This window comes from Denticeps clupeoides, chromosome 12, assembly GCF_900700375.1.
Source record: "Denticeps clupeoides chromosome 12, fDenClu1.1, whole genome shotgun sequence".
NCBI lineage: Eukaryota > Metazoa > Chordata > Actinopteri > Clupeiformes > Denticipitidae > Denticeps > Denticeps clupeoides.
In genome coordinates this window covers 5,079,421-5,097,549 of record NC_041718.1, presented here as the reverse complement: position 1 = coordinate 5,097,549, position 18,129 = coordinate 5,079,421, and the positions used below count along the sequence as shown (strand labels likewise).

General features: G+C 42.1%; 1 protein-coding gene across 3 annotated transcripts in view; it reads right to left on the bottom strand.

The window, feature by feature from the left end:
• Window positions 1-444: 444 nt before the first annotated feature.
• Window positions 445-18,129, bottom strand: part of cntn3b (contactin 3b) — a 69,789-nt gene continuing 52,104 nt past the window's right edge. For all 3 annotated transcript variants that reach the window (XM_028998010.1, XM_028998009.1, XM_028998008.1), the window contains 10 exons: window positions 16,164-16,281; window positions 14,178-14,336; window positions 12,807-12,956; window positions 12,378-12,448; window positions 9,867-10,101; window positions 9,315-9,424; window positions 8,390-8,576; window positions 5,924-6,036; window positions 5,392-5,557; window positions 445-4,951 (listed from right to left, as the gene is read on the bottom strand). In XM_028998010.1, the coding sequence (XP_028853843.1) occupies window positions 4,857-4,951; window positions 5,392-5,557; window positions 5,924-6,036; window positions 8,390-8,576; window positions 9,315-9,424; window positions 9,867-10,101; window positions 12,378-12,448; window positions 12,807-12,956; window positions 14,178-14,336; window positions 16,164-16,281 (1,404 nt within the window). In that variant the 3' untranslated portion in view covers window positions 445-4,856. The remainder of the gene's footprint in view (window positions 4,952-5,391; window positions 5,558-5,923; window positions 6,037-8,389; window positions 8,577-9,314; window positions 9,425-9,866; window positions 10,102-12,377; window positions 12,449-12,806; window positions 12,957-14,177; window positions 14,337-16,163; window positions 16,282-18,129) is intronic.

The window sequence follows — 18,129 nt, the reverse complement described above, 5'->3', positions numbered from 1 at the left end:
AGAATTCAGTCGTCTAGGTGATTCCACTAATTCCAGTCTCATACACAAAAATTTAAAACACAAATAAGAAATTTAGAGGCTACCAGTTTTTAGATATTTAACGCTGAGATTTAAGAATTACTAGTAATTTTTAATGATATTTAAGGCCTTACTTTTCAAAAATCCAATTTAAGACTTTTTAAGGATTCATGGAAACACTGTATTTTAAAGCTTGTGAAAATATAATGAGCAGCAATCCACATATTCATTTATTATTTATATAATTTAATTTAGAGTACAATCATAACCAATAAACAAACACAGTATGTTATTTTTATTTTTTATTAAGGTACAGATTTATAAAATTCAACACATACACACCAAACAAATGTTCCACATGCACAAGTTTAGTATACAAGACAAAACAGTTACTTTTCAATATGAAAACACAATGTTATAGGTCAGTCATCTCATGGAGATCATTGATTAATACAGCAGTATTAAAATCACAGGCCATTTTGCATATAAAACATCATTAGGTTGTCTATTTTGGCCATCTTTAAAAATATATATAATAATTATTTACAACTGAAAATCGTGTAATGCTAATGCCTTATTTTAAAGATCATTCAGAAACAAAATTAACGTGTAGTGACGGGAGTCATTTCCAAACCTTTACACACTCCCATCCACCATAGCCTCAGAAATACAACATACTAATCAATTATCTATTAATACACTGATAAAAAAAAACATGAAACCTCTTCATTTACAGTTTACATTGAGATAAGGAACACAAAGCTGCGCACATCTACGGTATAAAAAGGAGAACGATGCATGGATAAAAGCCAACGCCGGAAAGCACGCATTTTCGTATGCGATATGCGGTAGGTTGAAGTTTCTATTTGTACAGGACTACCTCGGGTGTTACTGCTTCAACGGATCACGCAGCATTTGGTGCACTATGCAGCTGCGGCACGTCGCCTCACACTGTGCTTTTCGAAGGGTTCAACTGCACTTGGTATTTGGTTAATACCGCAGGTCTGGGAGCACGTCATTGGGAGGACGCCTCGGACCGTAACCTGACATGAGATGCGCAACGGGGGAATGCTGGCATCAGTCAATCAAGTGTCTGCATTGTGACAGCTGCAATAAAAGGGGCAGGAAATCAATAACTCATTGACTCGGCGGCAGCACTCTAATCAACGTGGCCCAACTATTCTGAAAGTGCTGAGGAAGAGATGGCAAGTCCTGATTGTGCGCCTCCTCCGTATGCTGTTTATGGGCCTGTGGGTCTCTCACACCTGTTCCGCTGGCTGAGCAAGGAAGTCACCTTGGTTCACTTCCTTGTGTTTTGTTCGTTTTGACTTTGAGGGAGGAGGAGGGCAGAAAACCAAGTGGAAAAGGGAAGCATGTGTGCAAACGCAAGAACGAGCAGCCCATTATGCTGCCAGAAAACAGCCGGACTTAATGGTCTTAGGTTCAGTGAAGGCACAATTCCTTGTAGCAGAAACAGGCAGAGAGTTGCCCGCAACAGAAAGCAACAGCCCTGACCCACCCATCGAAACTCCACTGAGCCATGCCATGTATTTAAAAAAAACTGGAGAGCCGCAGGATGTTAATGAGAAAAGAAACGCAAAGATTTCGCCTTTCCAACAACAGTGACAGTTCAGGACAGTCATCCAGCACGGAACACTACGACTCCTTCAATCTCATCATCACATTTGGGTAAATGTTGTCATTTTTTTTTTTACAAGCCTACATTAATTTAGCCCATACAGAGTCAGCTCATACATTTACTATGACCATGAGGATCTGTCCTGGGATATGGTAAGCAAAGTGGGCAAAAAGCTACATTTTTGAATTCATGTTCGCCTTTGTAAAGCTTTCAGCTCCCTGGCATCTGTCAGGTATACCATTAGGCGCATAAAACTTTCATAAAAAGCCCATTACCATTGATGGTGTTTCAAATCTTTCCACTTAGCCACTTGCAAATTTCTTTTGCACGTGTGCATACTGCTTTACTAACATACTTTTAGTTCTGAATGGAGGCAATCTTGAAACATGGTTGTACCCCTGTGAAGGCACTACCACAGTCATTGCCATAATCTGGCAATGGCATAATCAAAAATAAAAGGTCAAATCAAACACTCATGAGACTTCAAATTATTAGTTATGGTCAGCATGACAAAGACTTGATTTAAACTGAATTTCTCATGCCAGTGATGTTAAAGTGAAAAGGTTCAAACTTGCAAAAATGGACACAAGCTGTGACAACACAAGCCACAGAAGGAGCATTCTGAGCAGTAAGTAGAGCAGTTAAACTACATAAAAAAGCATATTCAGTGTGTTCCCTAAAGTAAATTGAAAAGCTACTCTTAAACCATTTAAAGTTTTAATTTCTTTCTCTATAAGTAATTTTTCCTCCAATGGTCAGTATCGCTATGTTAGAAGCTTTGAGAAATAGAAGTCTTTTCACATGGAAGTCCTTTTTGCAGATGTCTGTTGTGAATACTTCAGTTTTAGCACTAGGAATACGGCTACATGCTTAGCTAATCCTTAAAATTTTTTTTTACCCATGATGTACCTTTTCCAAAAATTTTTCAATGTTTTCCATCATTAACAATTTCCGGAATACGGTCACTGACCTGGCCGGCAAGAGGAACATAAAACAGTAGCCAATATGAATCTTGATTGATGTGGGCCGGCATGCCTCAGCAGTCGTGGCTGTCAGAAAGGAGGCAACGTAATCATTATGAGCTATGCTCCATTATCAGAATGCCCCTTCTTTAACAGTGCTGTTGTCATTCAGTCAAAGTGGATTTTGCTTCCGCCGTTAACGAACCGCCATTTTGCTTCTTAAGCCTTTTTCAGGGCGACTGTAACCATGAGAACCAAGATTTTCTAATTTGCTCCCCGTACACACAACAAATTCCCAGAAGCAAATAGGCATGCATAAACTAGCTTCGCTTTGGCTGGGTTATCATTTTGTGGAAAATGCCAGATGTCACGCTCGCGCCAGTCTTAGTGCTTAGCTTCGAGGCTAAAGAGCTCAGCTGTGGGCACGGTAGTTTTTTTTTTTCTTCCATTTGGTCTCAGAGTCTCAGACATGCCTGCTGGACAACTCTGGCTGCGGTTTTTATGTTTCAGTGAGGGCTTTCGTTCTGCCACCGCCTCATAAAACCCAGATTTGTGTAGCACCCTGGCTACGCATCGTACAAAACCTCTCCCGAGTCCATTCAATTTCCAGAGACATCCGATTTGTATGGAGATAGCTTGGTGTCAAAATTCACCAATAAATATCACACCATTCACAAATATATTTCTTGATTCAGCAACAAATGTATAAGTTATGATTTACAAATTAATGTAACACCATTCTCAAATGCATTTCTATACTCAAAAACAAAAAAAACGTTTACACGATGCAAATGTCAGTGCAGTTACATTTATTCACAAACTGATAAACCTGCATTTACAACCATATTTATATTTATTTGTGAATTTTGAAACTAAACTATCTCCATAAATTTGAGCCAACCAGCAGAACCAGAATTAACCATTTTATTATAATGGTTTGGATTTTATTTGGGAGGAATTTAATGCATTTAATTTAATTATTCTTTTTTTTAACGCTACTGCTGATTGATCTTTTTCAAGGTCCTATTTTAAGATGCCATGGACTGCTTTATTTATTCAGCCCTCTGGCCTAATCCTAAAACCAGAAGAGATTTTGAAATCGAAACACCTGAGAATCTTTAACTTTTAGGCGTATTTTTGGAGGAGAGTGACCAGTGCTCTTCATTAGGTAAGTGGTAAAGGATCTGCAGGAAATCCATTCCGAGCACACGCTGCTTTGGCCATGGTGGTGTTGGGTTGCATGTAGAGGCACTTTGCCTACCGCACGCTCTCCACAGCAAGGGGTATTCTCACAAACAGCATCAAACGCCGTAACTGCGGGGAATGCATAATGTGCTGTTCATGAATAATTGAAAAAGCGCAAGACGGAGAATACAGTGCTCAGACCCCGCCGTGGATGTGGGAAAGAAGGTCAGGTGTGCTAGAGCCAGTGCCTCGGTAAAAGCCGTGTTAATGCATTTTGTTGCGCGTTAGCCGTATTCCCATGAAAGATTATATACGACCGGATATGTGTAACATTACATCTGCTTGGAACAGTTTGCATCTTTTAAAATGCTAAACGGTTCCGTTGCCCGTTTTTCAGGACTTATCAGCAGTAGCTCTAAAATAAGTAACTTGCACCATGCAGAAAATTAACAATGACATCTAGCAAAATAAATCTACTCTCAAAAGAAATTAAGCACAAATGGGAAAAAAAATCATTGCTTTGACTGTTTGACTGAGGTTCTTGGCGAACCGTCTCTGGGAACCTTGAGTTTCTGCCCCTCGGGGGTTAATGATTCAAAATCCTGACAGCAAAAAAGCACACAAGCAAAATGAAAAAAAAAAAAAGAAAAAAAAGAAAAAAGAAAATTCTTTTATCTACTTTGGTACATAAATGGACTTTAAGGCATTGTTATCATTCAAGGATCAGAGATAAAGATAATGTAGACATCAGCACTCCTCTGTCAGAGTGTAATTAGACGATGTGGAGCATCTTGAGACAGCTAGGGAGGTTCCTTCCTACGAACCTTCAGCAATACGCACTCATGTGTCTGTTCAGCTTTTCCGCCATTTATTATGCATGAGTGTGACATGTCACACGTGCATCATCTTCTCCTTTTCAGGTGTCCTTATGCAAATTGATTCGCATGGGATAAATCCCACATCAATGGGGAGGGGGATCAGAAGAAAAGCCTTGAGGGGGGGGCAGGCAGGCGTGGAGGGATAAAAAGGCCCATGGTGGATGTGTGGAAAACTCAGGAGGTGCTGAGAGAGCACAGAACCGTGAGGATGAGAGGAGCAAGAGGTGGGTTGCAGAGGTGCGTCGCTCCGGAGCCCTGCGCGCCCATGCCTGAAACAGAAGCAACAGAGCTGCTCGTAAAATGCAGAAACCTCCTCTACCACCTCAGTCTTCTGATGCCTTATTATAAATCAGATCGGCATTATTAATTCCGAGCGCATGGCCAATCTGCATTATTAATGCTTTGAACACAAACACTATTAAAGCACTGCGAGATAATAAGGCTTGTGCCCTCATCAGGCAGCAGAAATCTCTTGGGCTGTAAAACTCAGCTACAGTTTGTTTTCTCTGCTTTATATGTTGCAGTGCTCTGCAGACCAAAAAAAGGAATAATAATCCAGTGACAGAGAAGGATCCCCTCCTATTGCAGGGGAAAGGAAGGTGCCACCGAGAGATGAGAAGAGGGTAAAATGAAAGCACTACCTGGCTGACTGAGTCGCCATTACGAGCGTGTAGTGAGAGAGGGGGTGCGGAGAAAACAAAAAGCTTACTGAGCCGGTGGATGTGGATGGGCTCGCTGCCCTCACCCTCCCCTCCTTCGCTCAGCGACTTGACCTGGATGACGTAGTTGTCGTTGATGGAAAGCGTGAGCTCGGCGGCGGTTTTGTCTGTGATGAGCGTGCTCATGTTGTGCTGTCTGTGCCTTCGGTACGACACCTGAGAAAAGATGCAACAGTTTTTTTTTTGTTTTTTTTTTTTATTGCTGTAGGTTAGGGTGGCGAAACATTTACTGTTGAGAGAGCCTGAGTCAGCCCAAGGAACTTAAATTCAACACGTACACCAGCAGCACCCACGGGAATAACGGCCAACTGCGACCAGACAAAGTTCAGTTCAGCCAATGATTTCCCCACAGAACGCACACTCACAGAATCCTATTACGACCATGTAGCTCACTTCCCACTTCTTCTTCTTCTCCAATATAAACCGGGGTCAATATAAATCATATAAATGAGGTCTTTATGCATGGTTCATGTGCGTGCACGCACACACAGACACACACTAGTCATTCAGAGAAATACTCACTAGATATCCTGTGACCTCTGACTCGGTCTCTAGAGCTATGACAGGGTCCCAGTGAAGTGTGAGCTGAGATCCAATCAGAGTCCACTCCACGTTCAGAGGTGGCTGTCCTGGGGCTGTGAGAGTGGGAGGGAGGCACCAGCAAATCAAAATAGGAAAAATGTACAAATTATGAAAAAAAAGGACAAAACAAATCTTAATAAGATATACACTAGAATTTACATACCGATGCCTGAATGTCTGCATCTGATGAACAGTAACAGTGATACAAAGTGGCATGATCTTAATTTACAATACATTTTGTCTAGAGCAATTTAAATTAACAAGTTACAGGGACAGTCTCCATGGAGCAACTCGGGTGTCTCGATCAGCCACACAATGGTAGTAAGTGGGCTTTGAATTTGCCTCTTTGGGTCACAGGTGCACCAACCCATTCTTGTTTCTGTGATTCTGCACAATTTGGGGCATTAACTGGCCCAATTTCCTTACTGGCCCAGATTGTTGTCATTTCCCCCCTGAAGTGACCAGAGCTGCTATAGTTGAAACTCATGAGGAGTGTTACCTAATGTCTTCTGGATTTATATAAATAAACAGTTAAAAGAAAAAAACAACACGTCAGATTCACAAGATCCATTTCCCTATATTTTCTTTGCTTAAAAGGACCAGGTCCACGACTAAACCAAAGCCCAATTATAAGTGCATTTATCCAAGCACTCTAATTGGTGAACAGTGTATTTGACATTAATGAACACTCCATATACTCTTGTCATCTATAGTATGACAAAACACTGGGCCCAAATAATGGGACCAGCTCTGTCGTTGGCTGCATAGCCTCCAGAGCACAGGAGTGATTGCTTTTATAGCACATTACCAGCAATGCAGCTCCTAAAACTGGGACCAACGCCATTTGTCTGTGGAAAAAATTCAGTAAAGGGAAATTTAAGTATTAACGTGCTAGATGTTTTTTTGGCTACTGAGGTCATTTGTTAGAAGCCATTTTCTACAAATTGGTCACTGGATCCCTGAAGTAACTTTGAGGCTTTTACTCTATTAATTGAATGTCTGCAAGTTCTTAAAGGTCCCCTATTATGAACATTTCACTGGGTTAATAAATTTGTCTCTGGAAAAACACAGACACGACTTCCTGTCTGTGCCAAACATTGTGGTTGGTGCATGGTGTTGATGGTGTCATTTCTGCAAATGCCCGCTCGGTTCTATAAGCCACTCTCCTCCTCGTCCCGCCGCTCTCCTCCTCATTAGCATTAAAAGTTTTCATGTGGCTGTAACTCTGCACCAAGGCTGAATTTCGGAAAGAGACTTCAGATACAGTATTAGGTTGACCAGTAAGACCAATATAAAAGCAAAAAAAAAAAATCAGAATAGGGGACCTTTAAATATTGAAAATAATTTGATTTTTCTTGGTGCAAATGTTGATATTCCTTTAGAACTTGCGACCTTCACAGAAGTTTGTTGTTTTATATTCAGGTAGTTGTGTTGCGATTCGAAAAAAAATGCCATATGGCCAACATTGTGTACATTTGCGAGAGTGTTGCTGTTTTCAGAGCAAAAGCTGCTATGCAATCACAAATGTATTTTTGGGGTCTGTATCCATGGCAGCACAAAACCTTCTCACACTGGCACACCCTGCAGGGGTTGGGGTGAACATTGTCTCATTAGCAGACGCTCAAGACGGCTGTTCTAAACAGGTTGCTCAGACAGGGTGAGGAAGAAGCTGGGTGCAGTCTAAAGTAGCAATACAAAATATTGTGCTTTTTATGTCTGTGTTGAGCACAGTGAGAAATCATTTACATTAACCAATTTCTGCAAAGAGGCTCAGACAAGGAATCATGGGGAGATGATCTGGTCATTTTCATGGATTAAAGCAAATAAAAGATTATCTGACTGAATTTTAAACCAAATGACCCATGTCGTGGTCTCAAAAAATAGGCGTGATTAATGCCATTACTGTGCACCACCCTCATGATCCCACCCCATTATGTGTTTTATAATTATACCTCATAACATCAGTAAAATAGGTCTATAGGAATCCCATGCTATTTCAACACTGCCAACAACAAGCAACGTTTGCTGTCACTGTTCACCTGGCAGCCCTCCATTTTAGTTTGAGGGTAGCTTTGATTTATGTATTGGTGGCGTTTTAATGTGTCACAATGCACAGAGGTCAAAGTGCCGTGCCATGCTTAATTTGTCCTGTGAAGGACTAGGTTGACGCAAATCCATCACAGTGTCGGAAAACTAGAATCAATGCATTTTAAAGTAGCTTAAATAGTTTCTATTTTTTACATTTCAACCTAATGGCTGATTCAAATGATGTGTCCATAAAACGCTGTGAACCAGGGTTTCATAAACCTATGGTTGGTATATTATGCTATAGAAAAATAATTGTACTGATTTAGTAATGTAAGTTTCAGTGCATTCGAAAATGAAGACAGGTATTCATACACTCACGTGGTTTTTTAGTTGTGGCGTTGATGGGCAGGGATGGAGGACCAGTCCCGGCAGTGTTGAAGGCACTCACGGTCAGGTAATAATGGGTGCTTCCCACCAAACCGCTGACATTTACCGCCGAGTAGTTTCCCGATATTCGCACTTTACCCACAGTGTCTGGCTTGGTGTCGTCTTCCCAGTACACCACCTGGTTAGCACAGGAAACATATGCCATGACTCCTGTCAAGTGGCATTACGGACCGTGTACATGTTTAATGCAGTGTTCCTCAAATGTCTCTAACGATGGGACTGATTCATTTTAACACAGCGATTTCATCACTACAATGCACGGCTCACAGTGGCAACTTGCTAAATATTCAATAAACAAACTATAACATTGTTCCTCAAATTCAATTAAAAACAATCTGCAATAATAAAAATACGTTAACGAGGATAAATTTCAATAACTACCTCAGGATATTTACAACATTCATATGTGCATAATGCACTTAATCATTAGAAAGGATTTTTTTTTTTTTGCTCCAGATTTGTGCTTAAAAAAATGGTGCAGATGGTGCTATGATGTGCAATTTAAAAAAAAAAATGAAAATATAGCCAGTGCCATGGCAACAGTGTGGCTTTTGTGCTGTGGGCCAGAGGTGACAGAAATTGAAAGCAGCGGCTGAAGATGTTGCACACTCTTTGCATCCTTAAAAAGGTTCAGAATGCTTGGGCTCTATGGGCACTATTTTAGAACTGGCACTAAGTGCAGTTCTACAACCAAACGTGTCCTCTGAAATGTACATAATAAACAGACGAAATAAAACACAATTTCACAAAAAACAGAATTAACATCAGGTTCTAGGTGACACACCAAAAAACTGTAATTAATTTGTATTTATGAAAATCCAGAGGACACCTGAGTCCATAAAATGTTTGAACTCACCTCGTATCCCAGCACCCTCTCTGGATTGGAGAGGAGGGGCTCCCACGTCACTTCGATTTGAGCTGCAGACACACTCCTGCCCCAGACTCTCTCAGGTGCCATGCTCGGCACTGGGAAAAGAAGAGCAGAGGAGAGGAGCAGGAACCCTGCTGCTTTATTCAACAACTTAGCCAAGACAAAAAAGGAGAGCACGTTAGATGAAAGCACAAAAAAAACCTTTTGGTCCTGTCTGAGAGTTACCGCTCCTGGTTCGTTTTAATGGGATCTGTGACTGACAAGAAAGTAGGAGAATCTACACCACAAATTCAATTAACTGTATCTCGCGTGTAGTGCTGTAAGTGCCTGCCAGGATTTCCTGTAAGCTGCCGCCGCAGTAACTAATATCAGGCTGATGTTCGTTGCGTGAGAGTGGAGAACAGAAGCGCGAGGGGGAGGTTTTTTTTTTTTAAAGAAAAAAACCTGTCTGAAGCAACTTATTTCATCATTATTCAAGGTTATGTGTGAATATGAAAAGTTCAGAGCCCCATTCTGTCTTTTTTTATTCCATTTTACCTTCCTCTGCAGAAAACACGGTGACGATAGAGCTGAATGGACCCTCTCCTCGTTTGTTGAAGGCTCCCACCTTCACTTCATACGGGGAAAAGGGCAGGATGGTGTCGTTGCGAAAGGTGTATTTGGAAATGCCCGGGATGGTGATAACTGCCCTCGTCCAGGTGACACCGCCCTGTGGCCGCAATGTGATGATGTATCCAAAGCCCTCTCCGTTCTGCACTTCCTCAGGCACGGGCTGGGAGCAAAACACAAAACTATAGTGATATTAAAACACATAAAGACAAAGGCACAGGCTGCCCTGCCTCCACAGACAACACACATGCGTCGATAAAGAGAAACGTATCTTCTCTTTGCAGATAAAACGTACCAACTGACATTTACAGACACATACATGTTTCCTCTATGTGCACAGATTAAATATGTAGAAGCAACAACCCGGACTGCAATGCATCACATAAGCCTGGTTTTCTCTACTAAACTCAGAACCTACAGATAACAGAACTTTACTATAAATAGGGCCGGCGTGGAATCTTGGTTCTACTGGCAAATCTTGAGCGCAGTCTCACATGCTTCATTCTCACTGACTGTAGCCGACTCACAGGCTCACGTAGCTGACACTCGCCTCCCGACCTTTCCTCTGGTCCCATGCATCAAAACATGTTTACCCGGCAACTCCTTCCAATATCTCATTTAGCCAATATGTCACTTGCTTCAGGTCCCGTCCTATGGTCCCTGCTGTCACACCAATTTGGGAGAAACCTGGCTTAGGTCCCTCCTCACTTCTCACTAATCCCCATTTCAAACTAAAATCACCAACAACTTCATATGTCTCAGTTTTTTTCCCCATAGCAATCCAGATATTTCCCGGGATTTAAACGTTTCCATAAAATGCCCTAATATTTTGGAATGGTAGCAGAGCAATTTGAGCAGTAACTCGTTCTCATTTGAATAACTATTGAAAATATACAAAGGCATTTTCAAATCAACTTTGACAGTTGAGAGTCTGAAAGTTTGAAAATATGCATTTTATGTGTTGCTGACAATGTAATGAATGAACGCCCACTTCTACTGAGCACTTTCATGTATATTTTAAAGTCAATCTGCCCCACTTCCTAACCTTATTTACATTATCTCTGCTCTTACATTCCAAGAAATGAATGCAAACTGAAGCCGCTATGAGGTGCCAACATTTAGCCCATGCCTCTTGAGCCCCTTCAGTTCTCCATTATAATTCTCAATTTAAATCCACAGCAGTACTAGGGAAACATCCTTATTTATGAAGGATGAATTTTATGAGCAAGGTACCATCCCCACACACTGGCACACTGTGCCAATATCCCAGAACAAGGGGTATTAATCGGCACCAACTTTCAAACCCCACTCTTTTGCTGCATAATAATGTAATCTTGACAAATCCTTGCAAAAGTAATGCTTAATAAGTTATAGTGGCTCAGTGGATCATACATGTCAACTGAACATTAAGTCTTTGAATACAGTGATCCCCTGACTAAAGCCCTTAACACCTCAATTCCCATGTGGAGAAAGGAGGTAGCCAGACCCATCTGTAGTTTGTGTGGATTGATTGATTTAAACAAACTAAACACTATGCACATTTTAATCTCACCTCTCTCACTCGCGTTCATTATTAGGCATACACCAGCTTCAGGAATGAGGCTTTATGGCACTTCCACTTTGCAAATCTTATACCACATATATCATTTCCTGACTTTGTCAACAGATTGTATCAGACCCTATCCATTTGATGCAGATCTCTGAAAAAAAAATTTAATTCACAAAAGATGAGCTTTAATTAAAAAAAAAATCTAATGTTGAACTCCAAAAATTGAGCCTAACCTCAAAGAAATGCCCATAAATATTTGCTTCTGCATGGATGCCCTTGTCATAACATTGGTGTCATCTTTGATCATTTGCTTAGCTTGAAGCCCACATAGCTTTGCTTGCCAGATTGAGGTTTTGCCACCTCTGCAGCCCTCAATGTGAACGAGGCTATGCTATTTTTACAGGTACCACTGCCAAATTCCCCGACTGCAAGAGATTCTCTGCTCATATGTCAGGAAATGGCGAACATCCCTGTCAGCATCTGGGGTTGCTTGTGTGAACCTGCATCTGGTGCAATGCCACCATCCTACTTTCAAAGAAGATGTGTGCAATGGTTGTGAAAATGTGAGACGATTATTAGTTTTTCTCCAAATTTAAAGGAAAATGACAGATCATTTGGATAATTCCACAAACAGCGGGGACTCCGGAACACTTTCCTCTGTTCTTGCTCATGTTTTACAACCTGGATTTGCCTTTTGTGGTTGAACTACTGCAGAACACAAGTTTGAACTGAACTGCAATCGGACTGTGAAATAAAGCCCCCAGGCCTGACCGCAGAGGAGGCGTTCGCTTTACTACAGATCATAAAATTGCTTCATTCAATTCCGGACAATTAAGAAAAGCCATTTGGCCGGTTAAGGGTAGAACAGTAAAAGCTGACAAATGACTTACCTCCCATGTAATCACTAATTCAGATTTTGTGCCACCCCCGCCTCCAACTTCTGTGGGAGCTGTGTCAGGAACTGCCAAGGCACAAAGGGAAAAGAATGAAAAGAAAGAATAAAATTGTAATAATTCTTCTTCAGTAGAGTTCTGTTCGACCACAGACTAACATTTCCCTCCTTGTGTTTAAAGCACTAGTTCCCTCGTTTCTACTCTTCAAAGAACATTTGTCTTTTTTAAGAACATTTTCTCCCACCAAACATAAATAATCTTCAGGCCATTAAGTATAATATGTGTCTTTTTTTGTACCTTGTAAGGTGGTCGCGCCAGTCATGTGCATCCACATGTGCATTTGCCTCTTGAAACTTAATGACCCATCATATTTCATCTGACAAAATCAGCTACTGCTTTACAAAGCTACTGTGCCTCAACACTCACTGGCGTCCTCGGTCCTGGTCTTCGGGGACGGAGGGCTGGGCTCTCCCATTCCTACGCTGTTAATGGCTACAACTCGGAACTCGTACTCCACCCATGCATTCAGATCCACCACCGTGGCGGTGAGCGTGTTCCCGTTGATGGCTTCAGGCACTAAAGGTCGGTCATGCACAAGAGGGACAGACAGAAGCTCTTTAAGTATAAACGCATGGCATCTCCAGAAAGAACAACCCAGATGAACGTGCTCGGTCACTGGACCTTGTGTTAATCAGGTGCTGTTTTCAAACTGGTGCTAAGTGCAATGTTGTGAGGCTTGTTCGATAGACAGTGTCAAAGGCATCATCAGGACTTATGTTAAGTAACAGATAAAACAAACCAAAAAAAAAGACAGCCATTTATGAATGAATTAGTTTGAGCGTGCATTGACGTGCATGGATTTAAATAAGTTTGAACCTCCGTTCATAAAAACATCAACAAAGATCCGGATCTGGGTCACAGAAATCATTTGAAAAAGAAAATGAGCTTCTCTTCATCAAGAAATAACAAGCCAATTCTGTATATTGTTTGACATACTGTTGATAATGTCTAGTTGGAAATGTAGGATCACTCTTTCAGGCAAAACGCTTGAAGTCGCAAGATTTTTAAATGTTTTGTAGAATTTTTCAAGTTCCCCACAATGTCAGCCGGGTTTCAAAGTGATTAACTTGACTAAGCCATTCCATAGCCATCTTTCTCCAATCATTGGCAGTAATAAGTGTTAGAGAGTGAGGAACTGTAGTCCGGCCGCTAGGCTTTCATCAGTGGTCACGTTTCGACTGCAGGATGGGCTGCTGGGCCGAGTCATTTTTGCGGGTGGGCTACTCTGCACCCAGCAGTGACACTAACATGGGTAAAAATAACACCAGCACTGCTGTGGGATGACGCCCCCCCACCGGCAGCACGCCGTCAACATCCCACTACCCATGTCAGTGTCGCAGCAGTTGAGAATTGTCCACGTCCAGAATAAAACCCTGTCAGCTGTGGTCCTCGGAACAGCGAGTGGCGAGTGGTAGATGACAGATATACCTGTTTACTGCATAGGCCTTTTATAACGGCACATATTTAAAAGACATGAGGTAAGTGTAGTAAGTGTAGGCATTAATTAAGGACTAAATGGCTCCATGAGTGGGTATGAATAAATGTAGTTTCTTTTTAAATGATGGATGGAAATGATGGAAAAAGGACATTGTCCAAAGTGCAAGTCAGAGGAATAATGGGGAATAAGTTGGGGAAAATGCGTCAAAACTGAGCATGATCAGTTTCCTACGTTGGCCAGACGGAAGAGAGAAGAGAGTGGCTGATGAAGTCCAGGTACAGTAGTTAACTCGTATTAACCTGTGTCGACTGCCTGCCAGCCTACAGTGAAGGGGGTCCGTGCTTGCACCATGTAGCCTGTGATGGGGCTGCCGTTGTCCCTGCCGGGCGTCCAGGAGAGCTGAGCTGTGCTGTCTGTGATCTCCTCCACCAACACAGTCTCCGGAAAGCCTGGGGGGCCTGACTCAGACAGTTAGCAATGTTAGTGGAGCGTCTCCTTACAGCCCTGCCTCCATAATGACCGCAGAAGCTGCAGCATTAACCTTATCACCCAAATCAGTTTGAGCGACCTCTGACCTTTTCTTTTACCTCTGTTTTTTTTAAATAAAGGGTTAAATAGTATTCACTTACTACATTTTGTAGTTAATTCCTACACAGTAAAAACTCTCTTGAAATATACTAATATGCTTCTATGTGCTATAGAAATATATCCAATCAAATTATTTAATAACACAATAACATTTAATATCATAGTCAGCATGTTTAATAATCACATTTCATGTTTTTTTCATGAATTCACATATTTTACATAAACGAGCAATTACTTTACAATCTCATTATACTCTAACTACACGGGCATTTCTATTATTGCTATTACAACAAATCCATATTATCATTTTGGATATATCAGCTGTCTCATACAGCAAATGTTTACACAAAAATTGGGATGCAACTATATATTACGCATTTCAGGTACATAGCACATTAGGTATTAAAGCAAATCTGCAATTTCATTTTTGAAAAGCACCAATCAGGGGAAGAATATGAAATGGCATACGATAAGGAAAATGCCCCAGTGTACCATTAAGTCCATTATGGAGTAACATTGAGAATAAAGCACGACTGTGAAATTATACATTTTCACAGTTGAGAGTTGAGAATGGACGGACTACAATAGGCCCCAAAATTGAGTTTTTAGGCATCAAAGCTCAGCAAATTGTTTGGACCTGACAATCTTAACTTTCAGCACATTATTCCAAAAACATTTGTTCCATGAAGAATAATGACACTCCAGCTTCAGGAAGGGCTCACGAAAACAGGAAAAAATAAATAATCTTAAAAAAATGTTTTTGAATAAATATTGCTGCAAAATTAATCATATTTATGTGGTATTATATGCAGTGGTAGATAAGAAAAAGCATAGAAAGCATTCGTACCTTTCTAGCCAGAGATATTCTGACAGTAAACATAATTACAGTACATTAAAAAACAAGTAATTGAAGGGGTAGGATTCCTGCTTTGAACACTGAAAATAGTGAAGAAAAAAGGATTGAAAATCTTTACAATTAAGTTCCACATTGAAAAACATCCTGGTTAATACACTACGGCTGGCAAATAATAGTGGTGCAACAGATCCCTGTTGATCCGTGATCTAAACCGAGCCCTCTCCACGGTTCGGCACGTACGTGATCCGAAGAATAAAAAAAAAAAAAAAGCATCACTTAAATCTCTTGTGTGGGAACATTTTGGCTTCCCTGTTAAATATATTGATGGGAAAAGGGAGGTGGATAGGACCACCAGAGTTTGTCTGCATTTATCTGCATTTCATCGTGCAAAAACATCGATTTCGTTTGTAATAGTAACTTTATTAGATTTGTATCTGTGAATGAGCCCCTGGAAAAAAAACAATGCTAAACATGAGGAGAACAGCCTGCAGTCCTCTACACTGCGTAAGCCATGCACTTTCTCCAGATATAGGTCGTGGGTGTCACATGTCATCTGTGTTACAGTGTGAGGGATGACTAAACTCCAGTGTGAGACAGTGTGAAAGGTCACGGCGCAACTCATGTAGTTAATGTGTTCGTCACAAACGTGTGACTCGAGAGCAGGGAGGGAGACGAGCGTGCAATCCTGAGCAAATTCAGATAAAAAAAAGCATTAATAAGAACAAGCAAACCAAAAAAAGAGAAACAAACTAAATGAAAACCAGCACATAAACCTGAGCATCCGAGACAGACTACAGACCACAGGGCTGCTGTTCATATTTCATAGCGATGGATTTCTTACCTTTTACAATCAATATTGCATCAGCTGAGAGGCTCTCCACATCCGTGTCGATAAGGCAAACATATTTCCCGCCGTGCTTCAGCTGGATGTTTCGAATCATCAGATCCCCTGCAATACCCTGCAACAGATAAAACGCAGTAAACTTACCGCACCGCCAATCCGCCGGCAGCGCGGGCGACCCCGGGATTCAACGGGACCCTCCCTGTTTGGCAATGCACTAACAGCCCATTTCATTACTGCCTAATGGTATTAGGGGCTCGTCATGCTGCCAGGGCCCCTGCTTCGCCGCCGAGAGTCACCTTCACTTTCAAACGCTACAACTTGACGAGGTCACGCCTTAAAATGCAGCGCCGAGTCCTGGTGTGACCTTGTAAACACCAGATTAACACCAAGACGTCAGCCCGCGCCGCAACGGCATCCGGGCCGCATGACAAACGACAAGCTGCCCCGCCCCCCGTCGACCCCCGAGCCTCTCCCCGAACGGCGTCTCGCTGCGCCGTGAGACGGGCTTGGTTGTGGGCCTGCGGGCTCCGTACGCTCTCTCTCTCTCTCTCTCTCTCTCTCCCCCCCTCATGCTGTACAGGAAACTGCAAAACAAACAGACTCTGGCTAATTGGCGAGACGATCCTAATTATTCCCTAATTACATAAGCAGGGATGGGAGAGCAATGAGATGCGCAGTGTGAGCAAATATCGTCCTAGAAAAAAGAACAATGTACATTAAAGCCAGAGGGGGAGAAACATTAAATGTGTGTGTGTGTGTGTGTGTGTGTGTGTGTGTGTGTGTGTGTATATATATATATATATATATATATATATATATATATTTTTTAACGTATTCGCAGGAATGAGTGATGAGTGATGGACAGAGGAACCCAAACCACCTGTTCCTCTTAAAGTTCCTCTTTAACAATCACTTTGTCCAGCAGCCATTAGAGTCTCTTTGAAATGGGTCGTGAGACGAGACCTGAGGCCCGGCCATATCTCCGCGGCCTGCAACTGTGCGTGAAAGTCCCGGGGAACTCAGCGCCCCGCCCCCCGACGGGCCATTGTCGTGCCACGGCCCCGAGGTTACAGCTTCGCCCCGACAGTCGGTCAGGAAGCTACGCTGCCAGATCCTGTTTAATTACATGAACGAATTCATCAGAAGCTGCTGGGAAATGGGCTGGTAATCTCCCACGGTGGATGACACCCGATCTGTGGAAAAAAAGAACGTGACTCCACGTGCACACGTCAGTGTCACCAGTAATTGCCGCTCATGACAACGCCGTCATCCTGAAACGTGCACTTCCCTTTTCGCAAGTCGGGATTCTTCACTGGGCCTTGGGAGAGGAGTCTTTACCAGAAACACCATTCTCGAACGAAGCAGATCCTCTGGTAAAGATAGAGGCGAGCGCGCCCTTATCCGACTCGGAGGGTTTCAAACGCGCCGTTTCATCCCCTCTTGCACTTAGTTAATGCCAGCCGAGCCCCTTATTAAATTATTTCTGGGCGCAGGCTATATAAATAGGTATGCAAATTAAATTACGGCACAGATAAGGGGTGCTCCGTTCCCTTGAGGGGCCAAAGAGAGATGTTGGGAGAATGATGGTGAGAAGAGGTTAAGGCCTTTTTTTTTTTTCTCGCTCTGATCTGACTGATCTGTGTCTTGACAGAAATGTAAACCTAATGACACCGGCGGAGAGTGGACCCACCAAAACCGTGCCGCCATGACCCCCAATCTTTATTGCTCTCAGTGCCCCAGTTTTTGCAGTTAATCAGGGGAAGGAACATTTTCCCATTAAATTTTATGTAGTGGAAGCAGTTTTAAGCGTCTTGCCTCTGCCGGGTTTGGTTAATGTGTGTGAATAAAAACGCAAATCAGGAAGCATCATTTTCTAATATGGGATTATGTTGGTGACATATGTAAAACCGAAGAGGGAGAATCACGGTCCAGTGGCTGCATTTCCGCGAGAAAATAACGTGAC